At 38.7% G+C, this 27,361-nt stretch overlaps 1 protein-coding gene across 11 annotated transcripts in view; it reads right to left on the reverse strand.

The window, feature by feature from the left end:
• The window catches only part of PTPRM (protein tyrosine phosphatase receptor type M), a 451,026-nt gene that overhangs the window by 25,548 nt on the left and 398,117 nt on the right, over positions 1-27,361 (reverse strand). For all 11 annotated transcript variants that reach the window (XM_052703744.1, XM_052703741.1, XM_052703740.1 and 8 more), the window contains 2 exons: positions 27,295-27,331; positions 7,488-7,585 (listed from right to left, as the gene is read on the reverse strand). In XM_052703744.1, coding sequence (XP_052559704.1) covers positions 7,488-7,585; positions 27,295-27,331 — 135 coding nt within the window. The remainder of the gene's footprint in view (positions 1-7,487; positions 7,586-27,294; positions 27,332-27,361) is intronic.

Genomic DNA, 27,361 nt, shown 5'->3' on the forward strand with positions numbered 1-27,361 from the left:
GTATTGCGATGAAGAACCTTTTATTAGTTATAAACCCACCTTTGACTAAAGATAAAATCCAATTCTTTCTTTTTCATTTTGCTTTAGAGCAAGTCAGTTAATTGATCTATACTTCATTTTACGCTTTTCTAAATGAGGTATGGAAGAGAATTGAGAAATACAACATTTAAAATACTGTTTGGCACCAGCAGATGAATGGGTCTGTGCAAAAGGCAGCCAGAAGTCTTCCTGTGGTTCACAGCTCCCACAGGGTGAGAGCTCTATGGATTTTATTTGCCCAGCCTAACTTCTTTCAGCAATGACACAGAACTGATAACATTCATCAACTTCTGCTGCCCTGTGCTGCCCCAACGCTACTATCTTAGGCTGCCCAATGGATGCACTTTCATTCAGCTTCTGTCCAGAAAAGTTGGCTATCTGGATACTAACTGCTTTCCAACTGAGGGAATAAATGAAATCCCTCATTTGTTCATGAAAACTTAATATACTGTTATTATACCATCAACCAGGAAGGTTGGGTTGACCATACTTTGGCCATAAAATGGAATTAGTCTGGGAGAATTGCTTTAGGGTAAAGGTGACCCAAGGTGAAGTTGTTTGCAGTGTTCCTGCCTTCACCTGCTAGAAAAACAGAAGAATATGGATCACTTCTATTTCATTGCTTATGTTTAGGCAATTTTGTCTTCTGCTGGTTATCAAAAAAGACTGTATATTAGTGCACTTTAGTACAGCCCTGAAGGAAGAAAGGCAGAGCACAGAGCACATAAGAAGGGTGGTTCCATGCCAAGATGAAGAATGGCTACAGGATTAGCTGGAGCTCCTCAATGCCTGTCTTAATCCCTTACAAAACTGTGAAATCATGGGCACACTGCTCACATCTTGTGCTCTGAGAACCTGATGTGCCTGCATTGAGATGAACAGCCTGTGCAATGAATCATGCCTCTGTTCCAAGAAGAAAATCATGCTGTAAGTTAAGCTACAGAGCACTGCCAAGTTAGCTGGTTGTTTCTGACTCTAAAACCTGATCATCTGATGTCAGGTTAGAGAGCTCTACATGCTACCCTACTGGGTACAGTCAAACTATGTACGTTTTCCCAGGATATTTCTTCTTTCACAGAAAGACTCATTCCACAAGATTGCTGAGGTGAGCAGCTCCACAGTGATGGAGCCATTTTGTTAGTCATGGCATTTCAAAGTGAAACCTTGAAGATCTCTTTGCAAACTGTACTTTTATTTGCATCCTACACTTCAGCAGCAAGTGAGCAGCTAGTCCAACAGAGGGGTGCATGCACTTGTGTATCCTTACATCTCTTTTATTTATTTCTCAAAATGCATTACCTCAATCAGACTAATGAAGGTTAAACTTCGAACTCTCTGACGAACTCTCTTTGAGGCATAGCTCTTACTGGAAACAAGAAGCATTTAAATACTGAGATCTGAAACCATGGCTGTTGTGAGCGACATGGGACGTGCTGAACACTCGTAGTCTGATGTCCTGTTTGGTGATGTTAACATTGCTAATCCAGGGACAACTTTATTAAACAATTACAAAGAGTCCTTCCTTCTCCTTCCCAAAGAACAACAGCCATATTTTTCCCCTAAGGGCTCATCTACTGCTGCACATAATGGAATAACGCCAACTTGTTATTTCTGGCTAGAAGTCCAGAAATCTCTTTTGTTTACTAGAAGGGTACACTGAATTGAAAGATGAACAGCAATTTCAATTTACAATTGTTTTCTTTACTTTCATTGATATTCTGTAATACTGTAATCTCTACTGTATCCAACAAGATACTGGAATTACAGTGAAAGTAAAACAAAACCATGAAATGCATAATAAAGTATTTACCTTAAGAGCAGGTCCTAGGTTTTCCAGATAAGCATGCTTAAGAATGAAAGCATTTCTAGAGGGGGAATAACAGTATTTATAAGCTTTTGAAGGTGAGACTGGAACTACATAGAGGTAAGGATGGTTTTAATACAGCAAGCTTTCTTCTTCTCATGTATAAACTATTTTTTCATTCTTTCAGGAGAAAAGTTTAAATGAAATCTTAGTCAGTAGTATGCTTATAAACAATTTGGCACATCGCCTAGGGAGCACTAACACCAGTCTCCTGAACTAACTCCAATGCCAGTAATTTAGCTTATCACATTTAGAGGCAATTTCAATTATATAGAGTGTTCTTCCATTTATACTAAATACAAATATGCTATTTGTTGGACGTGTTAAAGAGTTGCTCTGTTTTAACCTCCGCAGTATCTCTGTAATGGCTGATCTGAATCTTAAATACAGTCTGAATACAGCTTCGTTCATTAGAGGGCTCTTCTGCATGGAGATTCTCAAAACTTTAAAATACATTAATGTGAACTTCATAATAGGTTTGTATCAAAAGAATTCTGTTTTATTCTAAGAACAGGTGGTAAGTCTATTGGGAATTTCACACGGAGTTAGTTTTCATGCTGCTGGAATTGCCTATGAAGTTTTTGTTTGGTTCTACCAATACATTTTAGTGAGGAGCTTTTGGGCAGGATTTTATTTTTATTTTACTTACTTTAAGACAGTTTTTCTTGGATGTCTGATGTCTGTCCATAACAGAAACATACCATAAGGAGAATCTGAAAATAATTAGGAGTTCTGGATTTTGTTTTTTTCAGGAGACACATTTGTATCTCCTTTAGAATTGTCTCTTGAACATTGAACAAGGTTGCACATCCTGCGCTCTCAAGGCCCAAGCACATATGATTGCTTAGGACTGGGACCACATAGATTCTTTCTTGTGAAGAACAACTCTTTTTGTGACAGATTTTTATCTTACAACAAAGAATGATTTTTAACCAGCCAGCCCAAAGGAGATGTTCCTTCCCTGTCATTTTCCATTCCATTCCCTGCTACATTTTACCACTTTATGGGTCTTCTTACTGCCATGTAGACCCCACATTTTTTAAGCATGAAGAATCAAAGCCATCAACATTTTTGCAGCAAAGCAGATGATAGTGCCTTGTAGGTCAACTGCAGGTCCAGTCACACAAGCAGAGGATCAGCTAAGCTGCCAACTTTCAGTGCTCTTTATTTTTCCCTATGCAGGTGTAGCCCTGATGGCTCCAGGGTGAAAAAGTCACCCAGAGGAGGGTGAGATGGCTGTCAGGAAAGCTCAACACTCCTCAAAGATATTGGTGAGAAGCTGTTTTGGTAGTGTGAATGCACATGTACAGGAGTAGGGGCTATTTGCCACCATACAGTGACCTTTCTTCCCTTGTTTGTCTCACATCTGTTCTGTTGTTGTCAACTTTGCCTCCTTTAAAAAAGAAAAGTCTTTTTGTGTGCTTATTAATACTATTAGCACTGGCTGTTTTCTAATTCTGGATAATAATTAAAGTGAAACTCTAATTACTGCAATTACGATGCTCCTAGGGTGAGGTTTCATTTTTTATAATTATTTCTCATAATTTTTTTTGTAAATACGTTGTTATTTTAAAAGCACGATAGACAATCATGAGTCCTAGCAGTGCATTTATATATCAACCACCTCCACTGAATTTCATCAGTGCATTTCACCATTTATTAATCAGATATTACTAAATTCCTCCTGCCTCAAGCAAAAACAAGGAGTGGGAGAGAATATGACTACTGACAAATGACAAATGATGTGACGTGCCAAGTTTGATTCCCCCAGCCAAGTATCAGTACCAGTCTCAGAAGAGCAAGGATGGAATTGACAGCTAGATGGAACAACTGAATATTTTCTAAATCTTCCCAGTGATTTTTTTTTAAGGAGGAGAGAAAAGTTTCAATGTGTACCACCAGTGAAACATTTCAAGAAGAAACCAAGACTTTGGCAAGTACGTGAAGACTGTGATCCTGTTTGCATCACTTTCTACTGGAAGGGTCCAGCTATAAGAGAAGTCTCCTGGAATAAGCAAGATGTTCTCTTACGTCTCTTTTCTAACTGTACCTCTGCAAGCAGGACAAAGAGTTGCTGTCTTTTAGAGTAATCCACCATGTCATGCTAAGTCCTTCAGGAAAAGATATCTGAAAGTACACAACTACCTACAATAGCTCCTTACTAACAGGAACATGGAGGTCTCTGTATGAATGTAATCCAAAATGCATGAATGTAATCCAATTTTTTTTTTTTTTAATAGCCTGTTGGCCTGTTGTCATGTTGATATATTTTTATGAGTCTTGCTTAGTCTGTGGCTTGGGAAATGTTGATTGTTGCACTAAAATACAGGTATATTACAACACTAATTACTTGTCTTATCCTTTCTGCAGCCTTCATTGAGAGGGGAAAGTTGTTGACCACAGCCTGAAGAAGACACAGACTTTTTATCTTTGTCTTTCAAGGGCTGCCTGTTTTTTTCCTTTTTTTGTAAAAGTTCTTAAGTCAACGTAGACTTAACTAAAAATACTTCATCAGCTGTTATCAAAGAACTGTTCGTGCAACTCAGCAACGATTTTTTCCAAATGGCTGTGAGACCTCATTTAGTTTTTTAATAAACAGTCACATTCTAATGAGGTCTTCATAAAACTGACTAAATATGTTTAGAAATCATTAGCTTAAATTACCAGTACAAAAGTCTCCTTAGGGAGCCCTGCAGATTTTGTGATAAGACTTCTGGCAGATGGATTGGTATAACAGCACAAGTGAGTTCTGAATTTCCACACAAGCAGTATAAATGTGAGTGACTGGGTAACAGGCTACTGGATAAAGAGCTAAATGTCCCTCAGGTGGGTTCATTAAAGAGAGAAAACAATCAAAACACATTTCTGTGCCATTTAAATACCAGGTGCACAGCAGTCTGCAGGTGCCAGAAACACTGACAAGGGTCCCTTGCTGGAACACACAAGAGCTAAAAGGGATGCATGGTTTTGACAAGTATGCCTCAGATAATGACAGATATTGGCAGATGTACCCAGACCCTGCTGGAGGGTAATGCAGGGACTGAGTCATTTGCAGCAGGTGCTTGCATTAGGGACAGCCTCATGGTGATTCCTCCATTCGCAATTAAAACAGTCCTGATGCATAATGCTCCAGGGCAAGAAGCAAGTTCCTAGCACTGATTTAATGACTATCCAGCCAGTCCTGGTAAACAAATACACATACGCCCCCTCAATGATTAATTCATGATGGACATAAATTGTGTAGCAAACATGTTAAATAGATATTCTTCTTTTCTGAGAACATAAAGTTCTCCTTTATTTCAAATGGGTAAGAGGTTAAAAAATATGAAATAATAGGCCCCTATAAATCTTCTACCAGCTACTGCACCTGAAACAGAAAACCTCAAGGTCAGGAAGGTTACAAGGTTTGCCTTGTAGGAATGCTATCAAGAGGCCCATTTAAATCATTACTAATCAAGGTGGCACAGAGCTTGCGTTTGGGGCTGCGGGACAGATGGTGTGTTGCAATATGCGTCCTTGTTGCTGATGGTTCACGCCCTAGGAGTGGGACAGAAGCACCAATGGAGGAATGACTGCATTGCTCTGCAGCTCATAAAATCTCATATCCCTTAGAAAGTCATTTTAATTCTGCTCTCCTATCTCACCTACGTTGGCCTCCAGAGAAACTGAACAAAGTCATTTCCACCTTTGTCAGAGGCAAGAAAACTGCAGATATGTATCCCACTAGGACTCTTGCACCCCAAAGAAATCTCCACAGTGGCTGTTTCTCACTGGTAAAGAAATACACTGCCTAACTATACAGAGTGAGTAGAGGCCTCAACACTGACAGCAAGCCTGGCGTGTCCACAGGTGGTACCCGACAGCTCACACTAATTGATGCTTTCAAATGAGGATATCAGGAAAAGAGGATGTGGCACTGTGTAGTATGCTGGCTTTGTTCTAAGGCTTGTTCGTCCATCCCTTCCATCCATCTATCTCCTTTTTTAATGTGTGCTTTAGTACTTAAGAATGTCTATAAAGCTATAAAAAATTTGCTGGGATTTTAAGGCCCCTTCTGATCCAGACCATTACATGCTTTTATGATTCTTATTTGTACAAATTCATTTTGAACTTCTAAGTAGCCACCCAACTGTTTCTATCCTCCTCTTCACTCGAGGGACTGAACTTTCAAAGCAGCCTCCATGACGCTTTTTGTTTCTGCAATTAGCTGTACATTATGTTCCTGCAGCAGGTGTTAATTGTAGTCAGAAATCCTACCTTTTTTATAGCTAAAAATAATACTCGCACCTGATCTGTTGGCAGATTTGCACACAAGTTTCTAAATGTTAGAATTTATATTAGCAAGTGACCAAGGACATAAAGAAGAATAAATTCAGTTTGTAAAACTGGACTTGTTAAAGAAGACAAGATCCAGCCCTTGGACTCATACTACATTAGGAGTATTCTTTCCTAGTAGAAACACCACAGAACAGATCAGTCATTCCACCAGAATGAAATTTAGAACGTCTCAAAACTCTGTGGCTCACACCAACAGACGTGCATTTATTTCAACACAACAATAATTCAACACTACAATAGTTGCAGTAGTTGCAATAAAAGTAGTGGCTTTTTTTTCATTTCAAATGAAAGCTTCAAAAGGAAAAAAAAACAACAAACAAACAACAGAACATTCCAGATGAAAAGTAAGACACCACTATATAGACACAGCAGTAAATTAAAACACTCAGTTATTGATAATTGTGAAAAACAAATAAAATGTGTCTGTTCAATACTTGTTGAAAACAAAATTAGCCATAATCAGTTGAATTGGACACCTACTTTAGAAGTTGTCAAGCAAAGAAAGAAAAGTACGCATTATCAATCAGGTAACTCAAGCTTTCCTTAACTACTGAGCTCCTGAAGAAGAGCTCTTGGTCAATAGATCTGGTAGAAAAGAACAGAATAATTCAGTTGGAAGAGACCTTCAAACATCATTGGATCCAACAGCCAGAGCATTTCAGGGCCAACAAAAAGTTAAAACGTTGTAGAGGGCATTGCCCAAATGTCTCTCAAACACAGAGTACTGTCTACAAATGAGTAAAGTAAATTTATTTTGTTTTAGTCCAGAAGGCTTACAAGAAGAAATGCCCGAACTGGATTGATTTGAACTAACATATTGTGAAGAAGGTGCAATTTCATAGTTTAGATACTTATCAGAAATCTGTTCCAGAATAACTTCCCTTCTCCTCCTTAAAAAAGAGAAAAAAGATGACTACATATCTTGTTCTGTAACTAATTCCCTGATTTCCCCTAATACAAAAAGTATGCACACAAAGATGTGACGCTTTCCCTCTTTGGCAGTCATTGCAAGCTGTGCTGTACAGAATACAACTTTGTCAGTTACGTTCTTGTTGGGCTACTGCTATCAAAGCCAAGCATCCAAAGCATGCTTAAAAATAATGGGTAATGAATCTCTTAGCAGAGGCAGCCATAAATATTTTATGTGCTTTACTCAGTACATAAGCATCTTGTTGGTCTGCTATTTAATTTCCAAAAGCAAACACCTTGGAAGTCTTTCATCTTTTTAAGTGCAAAAATCACTTACCCTTCCCACTTCCACGAGATTAGTAACCATGATTATGCTGGCTGTGTTCTCATGCCATACCATTCTCCAAAAGTCATATATTGTCTCCTGCATCGGTCCTGAAACAATAAATCAAAGGAAAGGTTACTTTCTTTAAGTCTCATGATTAGAAGCTTGTCCCTCGGGTAGTTTGAGAAACCACGATTATCCACATGTATTCATATCACTATCATCATATTTTTCATTTAGGGTCAATTTCTTTTCTGTCATCCCACCTATCTGCATTTAAGTATTTTTCTCCTGAAATAGTGCTCTGAAAGAAAGTTAGTTCTCCAGCATCTACGTATTTATCTCTGTAATACCCAGAAGTAGAATTATAAAAAATGGATAACATTACTCTTTCTCTTAACAATTGGATGATAACCTAGGGAAGGTGTACCTTGAATGAAATGAGCCTCGGTGGACTGTGTGGCCTTTCCCAGGTTCTAATATTTTTCTTAGTATCTACTATCCATCAAATTACCCCAGCTCCTAAATCGTACTTCTTGAAGTGAAACAGAAGTTATAGTTTCTTGCTGCAGTATATCACTTCGCAAAGCAGTGGGAAAAGCAGTAAAGAACCCTAGTGTGCAACAGCAATGATGTCCTCTACTGTACTTGTAGAGAAGAACAACTGAACAATTCTGAATGTTTTTGTAGATACAGGCCTTCCTCCAGTGTTGCACTGAGACTGGGTACCAGCCCACAGGAGCACAGGAAACGTCAGTGACAGAAACACAACATGTTCAGAAAAACTACATCACTCTACATATGCCTAGTACCATCTGTTTCTAGCCCATGTGTTTTCATGATGTTTTATGTGTCTACCTGACATTCAGTGTGCCATCGTGAATTGAAAACAGTGGTTTAAAAGCACTAGACCAATAAAAAGAAATGAAAAACACTATCAAGTACTACAAACTTAACATCCATATTGAATCCATTACTGAACTGCCTCACTGCAGTAGGCAATTAGCTTCCTATATAGAGGAATATCACAAAGCAATTCCTAGGAGGGCAAATAGGTAAGTTAGTGGCATATGTGTTCCTCCAGTGAAAAAAAACATAAGTTTCAAAGCATCACAAAATCTTACACTGACAGATTTGGTTAGCTTGGCACCCAAGATTTGATACTTTGAGCTCGCTCTGAAAATTCAGTTTTTATTCTCAAAGTCAAGAACTTAGCGAACAATGTAGTAATGTTATAGGAAAGTAGAACCCAGCTGATCAGGCAATTAGCACGTCAGTCGTAATGTAACTTACTCAGAAGTCAAGTTAAAGAAAAACGATGATAATAGTTTTAAATACATGAATTTAAAAAAAAATATTTTGATTTTCGGCAATTTCAAAGCATATGATCATCTATAATTTGCACAGACAATTTAGAAATGTTCTGTGTTCTCCTCCTTACTTAATTTCTCTGCTTTTAGAAGTTCTACATATATAGTTAGTTTCACTGTTTTCCCTAAAGTCAGCCAACTTGTCTTTTACTTGTTTTGGTAGTTCATGTAACAGGAGATAAAGGCAGTTAAAATAATAGGAAGCTATGACTGGCAGAACACAGGAAATGTCAGAAGGTCTCAGAATAGAAGAAATAACAGAATCTAAAACTGCAGTTTCTAAATTACCAAATTCATGCTGCTGTTGTGACTTCAAAACCGGGGACCTTGTCTTTTTAATTTACAGAACAGAAGAAATGATATTTTTCAGAGATTTCATTTGGAAATATGACAGATTTAAGTTTCTCTCCATCATGTAGGAATCTACAATACACACTGTACTTCCAGGCTGGCTGTGTTTCTGGGCAGCCTGATCTGGTGGTTGGCAACCCTGCATATAGCAGGGAGGTTGAAATTAGATGATCCTTATGGTCTTTTTCAACCCTGGCCATTCTATGATTTTATGATACTTCTCCATAAACGTCCTGGATACACACTATAGAAATACTCCAAGAAGAATTTTGGATGGTATAGCAAGATAATCAACAAACATTCCAGTGAATGTTTAACACACTTATGTTTTAATAATGTAGTTTTCTGGGCAATTAAAGTCACAATAGCATAAGAAAAATTTTGGACCAACCTCTCCTCCAGGTAAAGGGAAGGAGACGATTTCACTCACTCTAGGAAAATGCTGTCTCTGCATTACTCTTTCCTTCGTTTCAAATCTCAAACAAATATTTAGCAGAACAGCTTTGAAGGAATGTAGCCAAAAACAGAAGAAGGGAGAGGCAATTTTCCACTGAGTAAAGGAGTCTGCAAGTTCATAACACACTTCTAAGTGTATTTTAGCTTGATTAAGGACAAATTATAACAACTCCGTTGCTTCAAGAATCCTGATCCACAGCCTGGTTTAATAAAGAAAATCTAAATGGTTCCACTGCATTGTGTTTCTGCAGGATTGCAATGTTTCAAGATTGTTCATTTGAGTATGTTTTTGGTAAAGCTATAAAAAGGGGAGAAAAAATCCTCTGCCTACACGCCTATACAGCCCAGTTACTTCCCCCTTTTAAGAAGCCAGAACCTTTGAGAAACAAAGGGACAATGTAAGAAGTTTCTCTACTTGTTACTCCAGACAGTTTCCTTTCCTACAGATTCACTTGAAATTGGAGACCGTTGGGCCCTATTTTGTCATTTCCTTCTGACAGCACTGGGAGAACTGGCAACAATTTACTCCTGTTTTTTTCTCCCAAAGTCAGCATAATTTGTCTTGTGATTAAAGATTCCTGTGCTTCAGATCCTGAAATTGCAAATCCCAACAGAAAAGCGATGCTAAACGCTGCTCTCTTCCTAAATATTTTGAGTTTGTCATTCTACATACAAGAGAAAAAAGATAACAGATTATGAGAAAACAAAATCTTTAAAAAAAAGACACAGCACTTTTCAGGCCAGAGAATGAGCAAGTTTTTGTTCCGTCTTACAGAATGTCCTGTTTTGCAGTGTTGAGTATGCTCTTTCTGACCTTGCTATCTGAATGATAAAACAATGAAAATTAAAAGTGCTTGACAGGACTTCATACTTCCCTGCAAGTTTTTTCAAGTGTTTTCTCACCTTTCCCCTCCAATTCTTTTATCCAGCCTTCAAACTTCTTTCACATTCAGGACATTGAAAGGAAAAAAAAAAAACCAACAACCCAAAAACCTACTTTAGAGTCTCAGAATGTAATTTTTTTCTATCCCATTTTTCTTTTCTTCTTGGCATTTTTCAAATTATTTTCTGACATACGAATAAATTATTACTTGTCTCCAGCCAGTATTGAAAAGCATTGGAGGCTATGTAGGGTTGGAGGATTTATTGTCACGAAGAACTGAACAGTTTAATTCTGGAGACTCATAGTAGGGAAAGAGCCTATAATTGTTCTAAGCATCAACTTAACAGATGTGTGCACAATAGGCAGGAAGGTTGTTCTCAGCAGTTGCCCTCTTGTGGGAGGGAAAGGTCTGAGGAGAAGGCACTGCACTGCCTAACAGTAAGCCTGTGGTATACCCCATTAGTTACACAATATAGTAGTTGGTATCAAAAATTGCTGCTGTGAAAAAAGAAATCAACAACATACTGCCAAAGATGAAAAGCAAAGGAAAATAAGAAAAAGAAATCAGCCTCCCAAACCCCCAGGTAATTAAATGCATTATTGAAAAAAACAACCCTCAAAAGTAATGATCAGCAGAATATATCACAACCTTTAGTTGTAATACTAGTAGTTGTTAAGTTGCTGCTTTGGGAATGCCAGCATGTTAGGAAATGGAAAATCACATAGCTTCTAAGAATGGATTAAACTCTTAAAAAGCTGCTTCTGCCCACAGAGCTTTCTGGAGCCTCTTCCACTTCGTGTTCACTTCTAACAAATGGTGTTGCTACTGTGGTGTTTGATCATTTTAAATACTATGAACCAGCCTAGGATACTGAAAAATAGTGAAAACCTGTAGGAAAAAGACAGCAGAAACATAAAGAAAGAAGTAAAACCTGAATCCTGAAATGTTCTCAGCACTTAATCGGACTAGGGCTTGTAAACATATAGGTAATTTTTCATTTTCTAGAAAAGCAAACAGTTTAGCAAACAAATAGCTTCCAAAACCTTCTTCTAGCACAGAATGTCCAATCTACAACATAATGCTTGGTCCACTTGAGACCAAACTGAATGAGAGTGACATGGTTTAGTGGGCATGGTGGTGAGGGGTCAACACTTGGACTAGCTGATCTTAATGGTCTTTTCCAACCTTAATGATTCTATGATAGCTATCGTGGCTAGAAGTTTGCCAAAAAAGGACAGATTCCTTCAATTTCCACAGGCTCTCCAGCACTGGGCAGAGGTAGCCACATGTGCTCATAGAGGAAATGGAGCAATAGAGCACATGCTCATAGAGGAAATGGACTCTGAATGCATGACTTGTGTCTGCAACAGCAGACATCTACCTGATCTTCAGAAGAGTTTAATAAACCTACATGGGTACATAGTGATAGGACACTTTTTTTAAACTAAAAGAAAGGATATTTAGAGTAGACACTGGGGGAAATTTTTCACAGATAAGATGATGAGGTGCTGGCACAGGCTGCCAAGAGAAGTTTCGGATGCCCTATCCCCGAAGGTGTTCAAGGCAAGTTGGACGGGGCTCTAGGCAAATTGATCTAACACCTGATTTAGGATCTGGCAACTCTGCCCACAGCAGGGGCATGATTTTTGAGGCCCTTTCTAACCCAAGCTATTCTATGATTCTATGAAACCTATTTCCAGTGAGTATCAGCTCCCATCCCATGTGAGTATGTGGTTGTAGAATGGTCCACTCAGAGGTTACAGCAAGTTACAGCTGCAATGAGAACTGTCATCACATGTTACTGAAGTCAGACTTGCTCCTTGCCACTGTGATGACCTACAGACTTGGCACTCAAGGACAACAGGCTGATGTGCCTATAGAGAGAGAGCTGCATGTTAGCTCTCAATCCTCATAGTCCCTTCAAAATGAACTTGAAGTGCAGTGAAATTTTTCTTATTAATAAATCTTATTGTGTGGCAAAAATAAGAAAAGCCACAAAGGAATGATTAAACTTGCAAATATATTGCTAAAAAATCCCAAACCCATTATGCGGCACAAATCACTCAACATACATATGAAAGTAAAAGCAAAGGTAAATAAACCAAAAATAATTACTAAGAGAACAGAGTACAACTAATAGATTAAAAAATTCAAGAATGCTCTTTTTCCTAATGAATCCCTTTAAATGGGACAAACCAGCTGTTAGTAAGGTAACTAAGAGAGAATTTCACAGCAGGAAGCAAAATTATAGGGTTACTAATGCTCTGCCAATCCAGTGATCTGATTATGTGTAAGTACATGCTATTTGCTCTTTTAGCTGTGCTAGAATTTGGAGCTAAGAGCAAAAAACTCCCTGTCAGAAAAAAAAAGTTTTGTAAAAACTGCAGTTAAATGCTGTTTTAAACTACAAATATCATTGACTGCAGGCAAAGGACATCTCCCATACCTGAAATGCATTGTCTTCCCTATTTAACAGGGCAACATGCCTAACATTTTACCAACAGGAATTTACAGGCACATTGTTACACAATAAAGTTTGCATGAGCACTCAGCTCTGTCAGCTGCCCAGTAACCTCATGGGAAGTTCTTCAGTGGTTGGCAGCTATAAAAACCTGTGGACACATTTACGTAACTAGGTGTAGACTAAGGTGCATAAAACCAGGTCCCACTTTTTCATGTGGTAAAAATAAAGAAGCCTTCTTTTTGAAATAGCCAGAGTAATAAAAAAGGAAAGTGACAAATCATGGTTGTGCTGATTTAGTGGAAAGAATCACACCAACCAGCAAGATAAACCACCTGTTCAGTCTCATCTCTGCCCTCCCCAAAAGAGTGAGATTCTCAGTGGAAAATACTCAGTTACTGATAGCCTGGTTTGTCAAGAAGAGTCTTTACCATGGACTTCTTAAATATATATGCTATCATGTATTTTACTTTCACTCATCTTTCCAAGTGTTCCTAAGGGTTAGTGCCTCTATGGAAGCCAGCAAAGGCCAGATTAAAGCTCTACTACCCAACCTTAAAAAACTCAGGCAGTGATGACGAGCCCTTTCTACAATAACTTCTCAAAGAAGTTGTATGCATTTGTTCTCTAACAAAAGTGATACACTTGAATGGACTTCAATAATTTTTAAAGTCCTATATCGAAGTATGTTTTTATAGGCACTGTATATATGCTCCTACCAGTACTGTGGATAATTTTTAGATCTGAGATAAAACTGTGACTGAGATATTAATAAATCCTATAGGCTCATGATTCTTTGACAGCTACCAAATACACACAGATCAGACTTTTGTATTTTAAGGTGTCAGTAAAAAAAATGATGGGGAAAAAAAAAGTCATATTACCTTCTAATGCTTTAATTTGAGTCCTCACCAATCTGCTTAAGAAACCCAAAACAGTGGAGAGGGTAAAACATACTCCAAAGCAATGTGTCTATTCACAGTCACAAGTCTCCTGTAGGCAAGTCGCTGTAAGAATTAGCATAATAAAAGGCAACATACATTTGTACTGGCAGAATTCAGCCATAAATGCTTCACTGTTATTTATTAATTGCCAGTTTCTATCTGCCATACTTCAGTATTTATTGTTGTTTGTCACTTCTGTGTATCCCAGCTCCATTTTGTGCACTGAAGAATCTCAATGAAATTAAACAAAACCCTGCAATGAGCTGAAGAAATACATTCTCACTTTTATGACTTTATCTGATTTATAGCATTGGTACAGACTGTGATGGTATATCAAAGGCGCTTTCGAATGCCTTACAAATATTAATTATTATGTAATCTTCAGCAGGGTTATATTGCAATTATACAGCCTTGCTATCCTTCCCAATAAAACCTTCCTGTAAATCTCTTCTGTCTTGGAAAAATACCAATAAACAAAACTGCTGACGAACTTTCAACAAAGATGGTGGGCATTAAGCAAGTTAAGCCAGCAGGCTACCCAAGCAAAGAAGCCTGAGGCAATGATTACTCTTATGAAAGCTATGGAAAAAACCTCTCTCTCCTTTTTAAACCATTGTTGAACGATTCCTCCATGGTAGCAAATTCAGAGATGGGGCAGAAAGGAGCCATTTGTTTGTAAGGCAGAAATTAACCAATATTTATGAAAGAAAGAATGCTATTTTCTAAAGAACAAATCTATCAGAACTTTAATCATAAACAAAACCAATAACTAAATGTTCAGTTGCTCCCAACACCACCAGGCTTCAGAACACACCACATTTATCAATCACATGCATTACTTATAGACGAGTAGCAGCTAGTAGTGGATTTCTTTTGGCCTTTTGCAATAATATTATCCTACAATCCAAAGAATAAAAAATCCACAGTATGCAGCCAGACTATTCCACAGTATGCCACCTCAGCTACACACAAGTGGGTTAATCAGGACTGAGCTATGAATTTAAAGTAAGTTTCTTCATGATTTCCTCACCGTAGACGCATTGTCAATAGGACACAGATCTGACTGAATCTTGTTAGCTTGACATTTCAGGAACATACTGCTTATAAAGAAAGCCGAAATAATTTACTGGGACAAATCCTGCCCAATGCAGCTACAGGCAATGTAGATGCCTTCTACTGTATCCATCGTTCAGGGAAAACACAACCATGTCTCATTATCAGCCGAGGGACAGCACAGTGAATAGTAATTGGCTGATTTTCAAGCACAAACTAAATGCTACCTGCTGCCAGCCAATGAGTCACCAAGCACTGCTGGCTGCAGATTGCTCTATGTGAAAATTGGCTTTCACAAAATGAAATTTTCAAAGCGCTTTCAAGTCCCATTAGCTTCAAATGAGGCTTAGACTACTAAGTGACTGAGGCGCAAGCAGAAACGTTACCTGCTACTCCTGTGGTACTGACCAGTGCTTTGGCTGGCCTTCTGTACCACCTCCTCCTATATTTTGAGTAGCCAGCACGCCTTGCTGACCTGCAAATTCTCTATCTCTTTCCAAATAAAAGGAACATAGAAATATTTGGCCTACAACAAGCTCATTACAACATACAGTAATCATGAGTTACAGCACTATTGTTTCATGAAATTTATGCAAATGCTTCATAGCCAGCTGAAATTAAAGAAAACTACATCATTCTAAACTCCCACTTAATATGGAGATGCTTCAAAAACATTATTTGAGCAATGGCATAACTGATAATTCTAGAGTTTTTTTTTTTTTTTTTATTGGGAATTGATAATCAACTTCAAAATACGTATTCTATACATGTGTGTATACATACATATACCCAGCTCCAGGCAATGAGGTACCAACCACTCATTGCCTGGAGCTGGATAATTTCTCATGCTGGTATTTTCTCTGATCCTACTTTGCAGTGTTTCTGTGAGTAGTTAGAAAGCTTATTGGAGTGTTGTATTTATTCTCAGGAATAGTAGACAGCATTTTCTTTTATTCCTTGTTACAGAACTAACTAGGTAGGAACAATACACATCTCTATGCGTTATTTTGTCTGTGCTATGGCACAATCTCAAATAGAGCTCTTCTGTAGTAGGATCTGCTTTACATATTAAATGCACATGAATGCACACAAGGCATTCCTGCTTCTGACAGTCACAATCTAAACATGCCTAGAGAGACAGTGGGAGGCAAAGTAGGGGCAGAATGAATCAAACAGGTCTGGTATAATATGCAGCAGTCAAAACGTGCCAGATCCTTCACTGTTTCCAGATAATCTTAACTGTCCCTTCTCCATATTACTATTTCCACCATCTTCAAAAACAAGCCAATGCTGCACTGAAATATATTTTTAAATCTGAGACCAGACTTGACAGGTGCTATATAAGACATTTTTATAATGCTGGTAGCTAATGATACCAGCTAACTTTCCATCAAATAAAGCGTTACACGCTTATTGATTGACATTTCTCTGTGGCCAAATTTCCAATACTAGCTCAGTTTGTTCTGTATCAACAAAGTAAAATGAAAATGTCACACAAATTTCCAAAGAATAAATAGCACGCTCCCCTAACACCTTTTGACTACTCACAGACAGACTGCAGATTAGGAAGAGAGGAACTGCTGCCCACAGAAATTGCCCAGATCTACTCAGTTAGCCTGAGATTAGGCAAAGTTAAATGCAATAAAGGCCATGTACGTAGTACATCTCCTACATCTGTGTCATAACAACATTCAGGCAAGCTGTTTTTTCTGATCTCAATGTCAGGAAAGGAGAAGTCCCTCTTGTCCTCCCCACCCCTATTTTTAATGTTGTTCATCCAGTATAATTAGAGAACTTTCTTTCATATAATTTGTCACACATCAGAGATGTTAAATGCACTATTTCTCTCATTAACATTTTTTCCCCTTTTCCAGACTGCAATAAATCCAGTGTTTTTCAAATTTTGCATTACAGTAATAAGAGTAAACTATGCAGAACTCCCAGAAGTTAGGAATTCCCTGTTGAAGACTGTGGGTGATACCCGAATAAGGCTAGGGCCTGCCTTGAAATTTAATCTCACACAGCTGTTCAGGGAGTACTGCAAGGCAATGGCTTGCAGGAAGTGTTTCATTTCTTTTCTGCTATGAAACAGGAACACTTTCAATAACTGCACTTGTAACTAGAGGGCCCTGATTTTGCACTTTCCATTAGAGTGTACTGGCTACAGAACAGAAGCTGGTCTTACTCATGCATGGACCCTCCATGCCCTCCAGAGATTTTATCATTTAATTACAGCCAAGAATGTAAATAAACAGCACAGGACTCCTGGAAAACTGAGGCATGGGTTAAAATTGAATAGATTGAATAGAAATGTGAGATGTTGGCTGCCCATCTGTAGCTAAAGCTCTGACTGGAACATTATAGCTGGAGCCTTGTGTCCAAAGTTTGAACCTGAACTTTGTCAAAGCAGTCCAACAGAACGTTCCAGTTTAGCTGAATCAATGCTTCCTAGCAAAAAACCTTTAATTTTTTACTTGTGCATTCTTCTTTTAGTTTCTAATTTGTGTATTTTTCCCAGTAAGGCTGATTTGCAGCATGGAAATTGGAATACCTTTAAATCACCCATTCTAAAAAGTCCATCTGAGCTTGAGAGTTAGTTTAGAAAAAAGTTTATCGCCTGTAACATTTTCCAGCTTAAAAGTCTTAGGTTGCTGTTTTGTTGGATGGGGTTCTTCTAACTTCTAATGCAGAATCAATTTTGATGATGGATGAGAACTTTAAGATCATTTTATCCCTTCAGTAGAAGATACCTTAGGGAATGGACAAAAGAACCTAATTAGTCCTTTCCATTTCTGTTTTTTTCTGTTCTCATGTTGAGTCAATCATAAGCATCAGGATGTAATAAAATCATCACTATTCTTCAGCTCAAAAATATGAGTTAATTCTGGCTACTTCCTTCTTTTATTTTTCCCCAGGAGAATACTGTGAAAGAATATTGCCCATGCTTGTGAGTAAGACACTCAGATGCTGTATTCTTTAAATTTGTGCAGAAAGTTTAAGTGCATTAATATGAACACTTTACCAGATGAAAAAAACAAGATAATTTAGGCTACATTAAAGTTTAAGTAAGGATTCTAGCAGAACCATTTAAAAGAAAATATTTATTATCCTTACATCTATCTTCTGAGTAAGATGTTTCACTCACCATGCATTTTTCTACTTTAGGCTGGAGAATGGTGGTAAATTAATTTCTTTCTCAGTAAACATAGCATTTTTTAATAGATCTCAGAAGTTATGGCAATACTCAGAATCCAAAAGATACTGGACAAATTAAGAGGTGTGGAGGTTCATTAACAAATAAACACACATTTGTTGATTTTCCTTTTAACTTCAGAATAATTATAGAAAATATGAAATCTGACTGACATAAAAATCCTCTCCGGACAAGTCTGAAAGAGTTTGGTATGGTAAAGGAAAAAATAATTTATTTGTCTTATTTGTTTCTGGATACATTTGTCTTTCAAAGACATTGTGAATTTGCTGCATCCTTTTCTTTCAGCAAATGACAAATCCAAAAGCCTTCTCACACCTGATGCCAAGTTTCCTCCATGCTGCTGAAGACAGGCTGAAAAATAGACTTCACAGCCAAAAAGATGCTTTGACTTTGTGATTTTCCTGACAAACAGTACTTCACTGCTCTTTCTTCTGCCTTAGTATTAGACTCTGTGATACACAGGCATGTTAAAAGTACTTCATCAAGAGTGTCAAGTACCCTCCCTATCAAGTCCAACTTATCATCGATTCCTTATTGAGATGGACACCCTAAAATCAAGCATCAGCTTTTCATAATTTGCATGCCCTAAAAACCGGGCAGATGAGGTAAGTTTCTAAGACTGATGCTCTACAAATCTTCCTGAACAACAACAAAAGAGATTCCAGTGCACTAAGTAAGTATTCAGTATCATTTCTATTGGTTCTATTGTTACTTTCAAAGTGTTTACAGAGGCAGGCATATATTTTATGCAAAACATAGGCACTCAATTGTGAAGAATATAAGTGACTCTATCTAGTAATGGATCCATCAGCACTTTTTCTGAGATGTTCTAATTTGTCTCCTCACAAAGGGCTGGAGAAGTGCAACACTGTAGCAGTCTACTGTAGTAGACTTTGATCTGTTAGAAAACCATTAGCAACTGGGACAACTTTTTATAAAGATGGAACTAGCAAAGAGTTGATTAAGACAAAGACATGACCAACCCGTTGTCCACCAGGATCCTCAAGTCCTTCTGCACACAGCTCTTCTTCAGCAGGTCATTACCCTGAGATAGGTGAAGAACCTTGTATTTGAGGAAGTTGAACCGCATGAGGTTGGTACAACCACACCTCTCAAGTCTGTCCAAGGCCCTCTGGATGACATTCCTTCCCTCCAGCATCACACCACATAAGTTGGCATAATACACAGATCTGCTGAGGGTGCACTCAATTCCACCATACATGTAACCAACAAAGATGATAATACTGGTGCCATTAATGAACTAGAAGGAACACCATTTGTTGCTGGTCTCTACCTGGCCCTTGAGCTGCAACGCTCTGAGTGCAATCATTCAGCCAGTTCCTTATCCACAGAGTGACTGAGCTATCAGATCCATGTCTCTCCAATTCAGAAAAATTAACACTGTGCAGCACACTATCAGACACTTTGCGCAAGTCCAGGTGCAACCTGGAAAGGTTTGTTTGAAGGAAGAACTGTCTGCTTTGGTCCTCAACACTAGTAAAAGTAACAAATTTCAAAAGCTGCTCAAAACCTAGCATTATTATAATCAATCTGTGCTGGGAAATGGCAGTAAGACAGGCCTGATGAATTTGCCATACTTATCACAGTACAAACTCTGCATATCACTTTCATATGTAAAGGGTGTATTATTTTTGTATGTTGTGTGAAAGAAAAGTAATGGCTTTGCCATTTGTCAGCACAGTTGCAGAACAGGTGAAGGACATGTCTCAGAAAGTTTTGCCTATTCAATGCACTGCACAAGAATGGGTTTATCTCCTTCACTTAAGTCAGATGGCTTTAATCATTCTTTTAACATGTTGATGAGAAGGAAGTGAAGAACACCATCAAACACAGTTAAATCTTTAAGATGAATACACTTATATGGGATTCATTCATTTTTTACAGGCGTCTGTGAGGACTGTCCTACACCTTGAAAAAGGACAGCATGTACAGAGCTGAAAAATTATGTAGAATTATCTTTCTCAGTTGTTTTTCAATTATTCCTGAAGTAATTTCAAATGTTAATTTTCATCTGGAGGCTAAAACCATGGCAGCAGAAGTTTCTTTGTAAAGATTATTGTGGAGCTTCCACACTGCTATAGTTCTGTCAACTTTCTGGTAAATAAAAACAAAAAAATATGCCAAGAAAGTTAAGAGTATTGTTATTCAAAGCAATATTTTTCCTTCAGATGCCTGAAAGCAAACTTTCAGTTTGAAAGAAAATGTATTTTTGTTTCTGAAAACCCTTATTAAAATGTTCACACAACATATATAGTAGAGTGTGGAAGAAAGACACATTTTACAGAAAAGAGAAGGAAAACGAAAGGGGTTATTATAGTGGCAAGTTTGTGCTGCTGCAGTGAAGACTGTATAAACACTTCCATTGTAAATATTTATTTTCAGAAGTTTATAACTTCTACTTAAAAAACTCCTCCTGACTGAAACTTGAGTTGACATTTGTCTTCATAACCAGTAATACACAAAGTGAAACAGTTTAGCATCTGCTTCACAATTAAATGCTGAAAAAGAAGAGGTTGAAAGGCCGCACTGAGCTATTAAATCTAAAGCTGCTTTGTTTTCAAAAGTAACTTCTTACAGTCATTAAACTTCTCTGAAGTACTTGAAGAAAACATTTTAAAAAAAGGTTCCTATGTGTGCTGCAGCAAGCTGAGAGACTCAGAATCTGACCCACGAAGAGCATTCTAAAGTCGCAGAATCATACAATCACCAAGGTTGGAAAAGATCTCCACGATCATCCTGTTCAACCATCCAGCTAACACCAATATTTCCCACTAAACCACGTCTCTCAGTACAACATCTAAACGCTTCTTGAACACCTCCGGAGTTGGTGACCCCATCACATCCCTGGGCAGCCCATTCCAGCACCTCACCACTCTTTTGGAGAAGAAGTATTTCCTAACGTCTAACCTGAATCTCTCCTGGTACAACCTGAAGCCATTCCCTCTACTCCTATCTCTAGTTACATGGGAGAAGAGGCTGACTCCTACCTTACCACAACCTCCCTTCAGGTAGTTGTAGAGAGCATTAAGGTCTCTCCCAAGCCTCCTCTTCTCCAGATTAAATAACACCAATTTCCTCACCTGCTACTCACAAGGCCTGTGCTCCAGACCCCTACCATCTTTGTTGCCCTTCTCTGGACACACTTCAGGGTCTCATTCTCTTTCTTGCAGTGAGAGGCCCAAAACTGATCATAGTACTCAAAGTGTGGCCTCATCAGTGCTGACTACAAATGTACAACTACTTCCTTGCTCCTGTTGGCAACACTATTTCTGATACAAGCCAGGATGCCATTGGCCCTCTAGGCTACCTGGGTGCATTACTGGCTCATGTTCAGCTGAGTGTCAACCAACATCCCATGGTCTGTTTCCTCTATACAATCTTCCAGACACTCTGCCCCATGCCTGTAGGGCTGCCTGGTGTTGTTGTAGCCAATGTGCAGGATCTGGCACTTTACCGTGTCAAAATTCATCCCACTTTCATTCCAAGAAGCAACTTCATCTTTGGCTTCAGTCCATCTCCTGGGCTAGGATCCGTTTCCCCCTTTGAATCAGGGGAGACCCATCTGCAGCCATCAGGCCAGGAACTGAGTAAATTACCCCAGGTAAAAAAAGTCCCGAATTCTTGTGATTGTGATCTCAGCCTTGTGTTTATGAGATTGGTTTTCCTGCGCCTCTCAGTATCCTTTCCTGCCACTGAAGAGACAGAGGAAAATAATGCCCACTCCATCCACTAACTTCCCCAATCCCCTGAAGTCCTTTTTGATAATCCTCAGCCTTATCTCAGTGACTTCAGCACGGCCAGCCTGAACTATCAATAAAGGATAATAATCAGAATTAGTGAATTCCAAGTGAATCAGACTTGGAAGTTTCCTAGAAATATCCCTGACACAAGCCCCAGGGTGGCAGCACACTTCCCTGCAGGCCGACATATAGAGCCCTTCATTCTTCTCAGAAGGGAGTTGCCTATAACAATCACTCTTCTGTCCTTCTTGGTGGAGGCAGTCTTGAGGTGCTAAGTCAACTGCCTTATCCTAGACAACCTCATGGGTGGACCCCCCATCACATCCTCACTTACCTCTCCCTCAAGTTCCAGAACCTCAAACCTATTATGCAGGGGCATAAGGGGAGCCAAGGTAGGTTGGGATGGAGATAGCTTATGATGCCAAGCTGAGACCTGTTTCCACCCTTCCTCTTCCCTTAAATCACCTTCATCTGCTCGATGATCTGAGAGGAGGGGGTCCACCACCATCTGGATGGTATCACCCTTGTGTCTTCCTCACAGATTCAGCAGAGAGTTACTCCACCAATCTATCTCTAGCAGCACTCTCTGATACCCCTTAATCTCTCCACCTCCTCCTTAAGCTCCACGACCATACTCAGCACATCATCCACCTGCTCACAACACATGCAGGTGGAATTCCGGCTGCTCTTCACTGGCAGCAACAGGCTCAGGCACTCGCTGCAGCCAGGTACATGAACCACATATTTTTAGGCGGGCACTTCATTTGAGTCATCATACTCTTTCTTGCCAGAGCTTTTTGCCTAATGGAGAACATGGCTAGATTCGTTGTCTGGGAGGCAACCTGTAGGTGAGTCAGTTTTCCAAGCGGAAGGGCCCTTCTTGCCCTGCCTGCTCACCTGCCCTGTGTGAACATGCCTTTCTGATGCATGATACCCTGTTTGCTCATCTTGTTCACTGTGCTCCCTACAGGCAGCTTCCTGGCTCCAACCCCACCACATCAGAACATTGCTGCCACATGAAGAACAATGGCTCCTGGCAGCTGCTCCTTTGCAGGGCTACCCCTCCACCAATCAAAGCAATTCCTACTTTGGTGTGGAATGCTGAAAAATCACTGAAAAATCAGAGATGCTGAGATGAATGTACTTCATGTATAAAGAAGTGCAGCTTGCACGTGGGTAACTGCTTCTTCACACATGATTGATCTGCTTGAAAACCAGCCCTGGTAGAAATGGTAATGAATGATGCTGCAGCACTATATTAATATTCTTTTGTCACTCATTTAGGGTTGCTGGTGCAGCGGTGGAGGAAGCATTGCAAAACCACTGGTAGAGACTTGTTAGAAGAAGTCATAGCTCAACTGACTATGTGAACTTCAAAGAAAAGATAACATGTAAATATTGAAAAGATTAATTTTTCCTGCTTGGCAATCAGGGTGAAACGTACAAGATCAACAACATTCATCTGATAATAGGAAAATTCTGCAGGCTGCGTGAAGTACTGTACATATATTAAACCTACTGCACTCACTAAAGGACCTGGCTAAAATTCATTGATCACCTAACTTCTGGAGAAAAGAAACAACTAGCTAGTAGTAAATTGAACAGATCATAAAAGAGCTCGACAGTCTGCCATAAAAGAATTTTAAAGAATTATATCCGCACAAACAAGGGATGTATAAAACAAAGCAGAGAATTTGGAATTGCCACAGCTTGCTGGTTCTGCATGACCCAATATTCTGGCTTGTGACAAAGGATTCTCTTTAATCTCAGTGTCTCAAGTGTGGAATCCATCTGTTGATACCAATTACAGAAGATCACCAAAAGTATGGTGATTTACTAGATGTAATTTCAGTTTATCAGTCACATTATACTTACTACATAGATGAGAAATGATGCTAATTTTCCAATTCAAAATGCGCATTTTGGATGTATTACTCTTACAACACAAGCAAATCCTTTTTTAGATTATTAGTTAAGTGTTTTAAATTATGTTTATCTCCCTTATTAACATTAGCAGCAATATGCTAAGAATGCCAAGATGGAAGATACTAGTCTGTGTGTCAAACTCTGGTTAGTATGGAAGACAGTAACACTTTAATAAACAGGTGATTATGCAACTCTCAGCTCTGTTAAAAGCAGATTGGTAGTCTATTACAAACTGATTACATTTGCTACTTTTTTACTTCAAACAATTATATTTGCTCATTAACACTTGATATGTTGAATGCAGCTTAAGAAGAACATAGGAAAATTAAATATCAATCATTCTAACTCCTCAGAGATTTCAAACTGACTCATGTAATGATATTTTCCTTCAAAGAACAATAGTTATGTGCACCTGTGAAAGATGTGGTGGAGAAGAAAAGGGAGAATGGGAGAAGTTATTTTAAGACTGATGTAAAGTAGACATCAAGGGAATTAAACACGGAGCTTAATTGATGTGTTTATACATATCTACATGAAAATGTGTTCTGACACAGCACGAACATCTTTGGCTATATCTGCAAGCTATCGCTCCTGACAGGCTTACTACTGCAGAAGACATAAAGAGGCATCCTCTATTGGGAGTGTGAAACAAATGCCTCTCCTTTCGTAGTTAATATAGAGCTTTAAAGGAGTTTTAGAGATTATTCCAGTTACCTTATCACCTTTGCAAAAGGCAGAGACTGTTGTGCAAAGGCTTTGTGCAAAGGCATTTGGGAATGCTGGAGAATCATAGTAAGTAGCCTTGACAGAGCTGCACCTACCACAAGACTGCAGAAAGCTTTTTAAAGCAGATGAGTATTTTTAACATTATTCTATAGGTTGGAAAGCTGAGACAGAGAAAGGAAAAAAATTTCTCATGATTCTTCATCAGAGCCAACTAGAGAACATAAACCTCTTTAAATCAGTGTTCTTCATTTCCCCCAAAATGGAGCTACAGATCTGCTTCCTAGCTGGCCTTAGAAAATAAGATGTTGAAGAGGCAATCCCTCAGAAAATTCGCTGACAATTTTTAAATTCATGCAAATTGTATGCCCATTTGAAAACAGATTTTATGATCACAAGACAGTCACTTTCTCACTCATTCCACTGTGGGAGTAGTTAGGTACCCTGACATGCTCTACACTGCATCTACAGAAAAAACTAATGGTACCTGCATGAGAGAACAACAGCTGAAATAGCTACATTTCCTTTACATCTTGGAAGAAAATTTGTACTATTCTTATTCACCTTGGCTAGGTACTTCTCCTTGACACTATAACACAAAATATGTGTGGCTAATAATATGTTGAGGGTTGCTACTGGACCTAGTACACAGACTTTTAGCACAATATTGCACCCAATGCTTGGCTTTAAAAGCTAAAGCACAAATGCCTTAGGCTTCTATTTACTATCCAAGTATTGTGATGAGTGATAAATCTGCACTGAAACCATTAGAACTTGCTTCAGAGATGTCTGGTCTACCAGAAAGCTGTCAGAAAGAACTGGGAAACATGCTGATGAAAAAAAAAAAAAAATCTGCAAGTAATGTGCCAAATATATATCTTTTCATTTCAGGATTCAGGTGAAAAAACAATACCAGCAGGTAAAGGTTAAATGGATTGATCCATGTCTTTTCAGAAGAAGATACTATAAAGGCCCAGAGTGAACTAATCACACGCTCTGTTTTTGTCCTAGTATTCTCTCTTATTCATACAAAGAAAGACTGTGGAATGAATGATGTCGTGATTGGATAATAGACCTGGAAGAAGAAGCACATTTAAATGGTTCAAGTTCTAAGACCTCAAATTTTAATTCTGGTCTAAAACTGTGAGATAGCGGCGAGGTGGTTTTACATCCTTCCCAACCGTTATCTGAGACTGTTCAGCTCTGAAGTACGGAATGGCAGAGTTAAATATCTTCCTACTGATAAAAGTGGGGACTGGAGGCTGCAGACACTGGGTTACTTAGGAGGCAAAGACATGCACAATAAGAGCTCTTATTTGACACAGACAACTCTGTACCTTGATAAAACATCATTAAAAACGTGTATATCACCTCTAAATCCAGTACAGAAAGGATGTGGAGGTACTGGAGCAGGTCCAGAGAAGGGCAACGAGGCCAGTGAAGGGCTTGGAAAATCAGCCCTATGAGGAGAGGCTGAGGCAGCTGGGGCTGTTTAGTCTGAGGAAGAGGCAGCTGAGGGGAGATCTTATTACTCTCTTCCAGTACCTGAAAGGTGCTTACAGTGAGAGCGGGGTAGGTCTCTTCTCACTGGTGACATAGGTGACAAGACGAGGGGAAATGGCTTCAAGTTGCGCCAAGGTAAGTTTAGGTTGGACGTTAGGTAACACTTCTTTACGAAAAGGGTGGTTAAACACTGAAATAGGCTTCCCAGGGAGATGGTTGAGTCACCATCTCTGGATGTGGTGCTTGGAGATATGATTTAGCAGAGGGTTGTCAGAGTTAGGGTACTATGGTGAGGCTGTGGTTGGACTTGATGATCCTTGAGGTCCCTTCCAACCTGAGTAATTCTATGATTCTATGATTCCCAGTATTCCAGCTAGGACTCTGGACACATTTTGAAATAACATATGTGGATGTAGCTCAACTTCTTCAGGTCCACTGGAAAATATAGGAAGCTTCATTACATAAAACCTACTGCAGAGGAGATTCTCTCTGAGCAGTGGTATCCAAGTACAGGCAAGAGAATGGCATATGGTTAGATAATGTGATTAAACAGAAGACTTTCTTGCCTGGTCCAGCTCTAAGCTTGGCTTAAAAGCATGTAAGAATTACATCCAAATGGGCAAATTATGTATTTGAAGATGGGTAAAAATTGAAAACTCCCTTGTTAACAAAGAAAGAAGCTATTATTCACAAGCAGGTTTTTGAAAGATGTTCTATAAATTTCTCTCTCTAGATCCCTTTGAAGAATTCCCCTGCCACAGTAATGTGTCTGTGGGTACTCTACTAAAACTTACTAATTAAAGTATTTTATATTAAAACCTGGAGCCTACATGTCATCAAACAACACTAGAAAATACAGTTCTAGGATTGACAGTTTTCCTGCCACTGCTGTCCATCCAGTAAGTTTATTGAGGGTTTTTACCATGACTTACTTCCTCTATCATGAACAACAATATGCTAACATTAGTAACTTCTGCTGAAAGGTTTTATGTTGCTTTTCTACCCCAAATTGTACTTGAACATGAAGGTAAAGGATTGCTTACTTGATATATGTGAAAACTGGATTATAACAATTCAGTTTGCTTGCTTTTACTTAAGTGATTGAACCTTCTCTGTCTTCAATATTGACTTCTTAGCTTTATGTAACCAAAATTAGGGAGTAATAATGCTTACCTTGTGTAGCAATGTAGTGATTCGGCCTGTGATAACCCTAAAAGAAATCAGGGAAAAAAAAATTATA

Source organism: Tympanuchus pallidicinctus, unplaced genomic scaffold (genome assembly GCF_026119805.1).
Source record: "Tympanuchus pallidicinctus isolate F22 unplaced genomic scaffold, pur_lepc_1.0 scaffold5, whole genome shotgun sequence".
In the NCBI taxonomy this organism is placed as follows: Eukaryota; Metazoa; Chordata; class Aves; order Galliformes; family Phasianidae; genus Tympanuchus; species Tympanuchus pallidicinctus.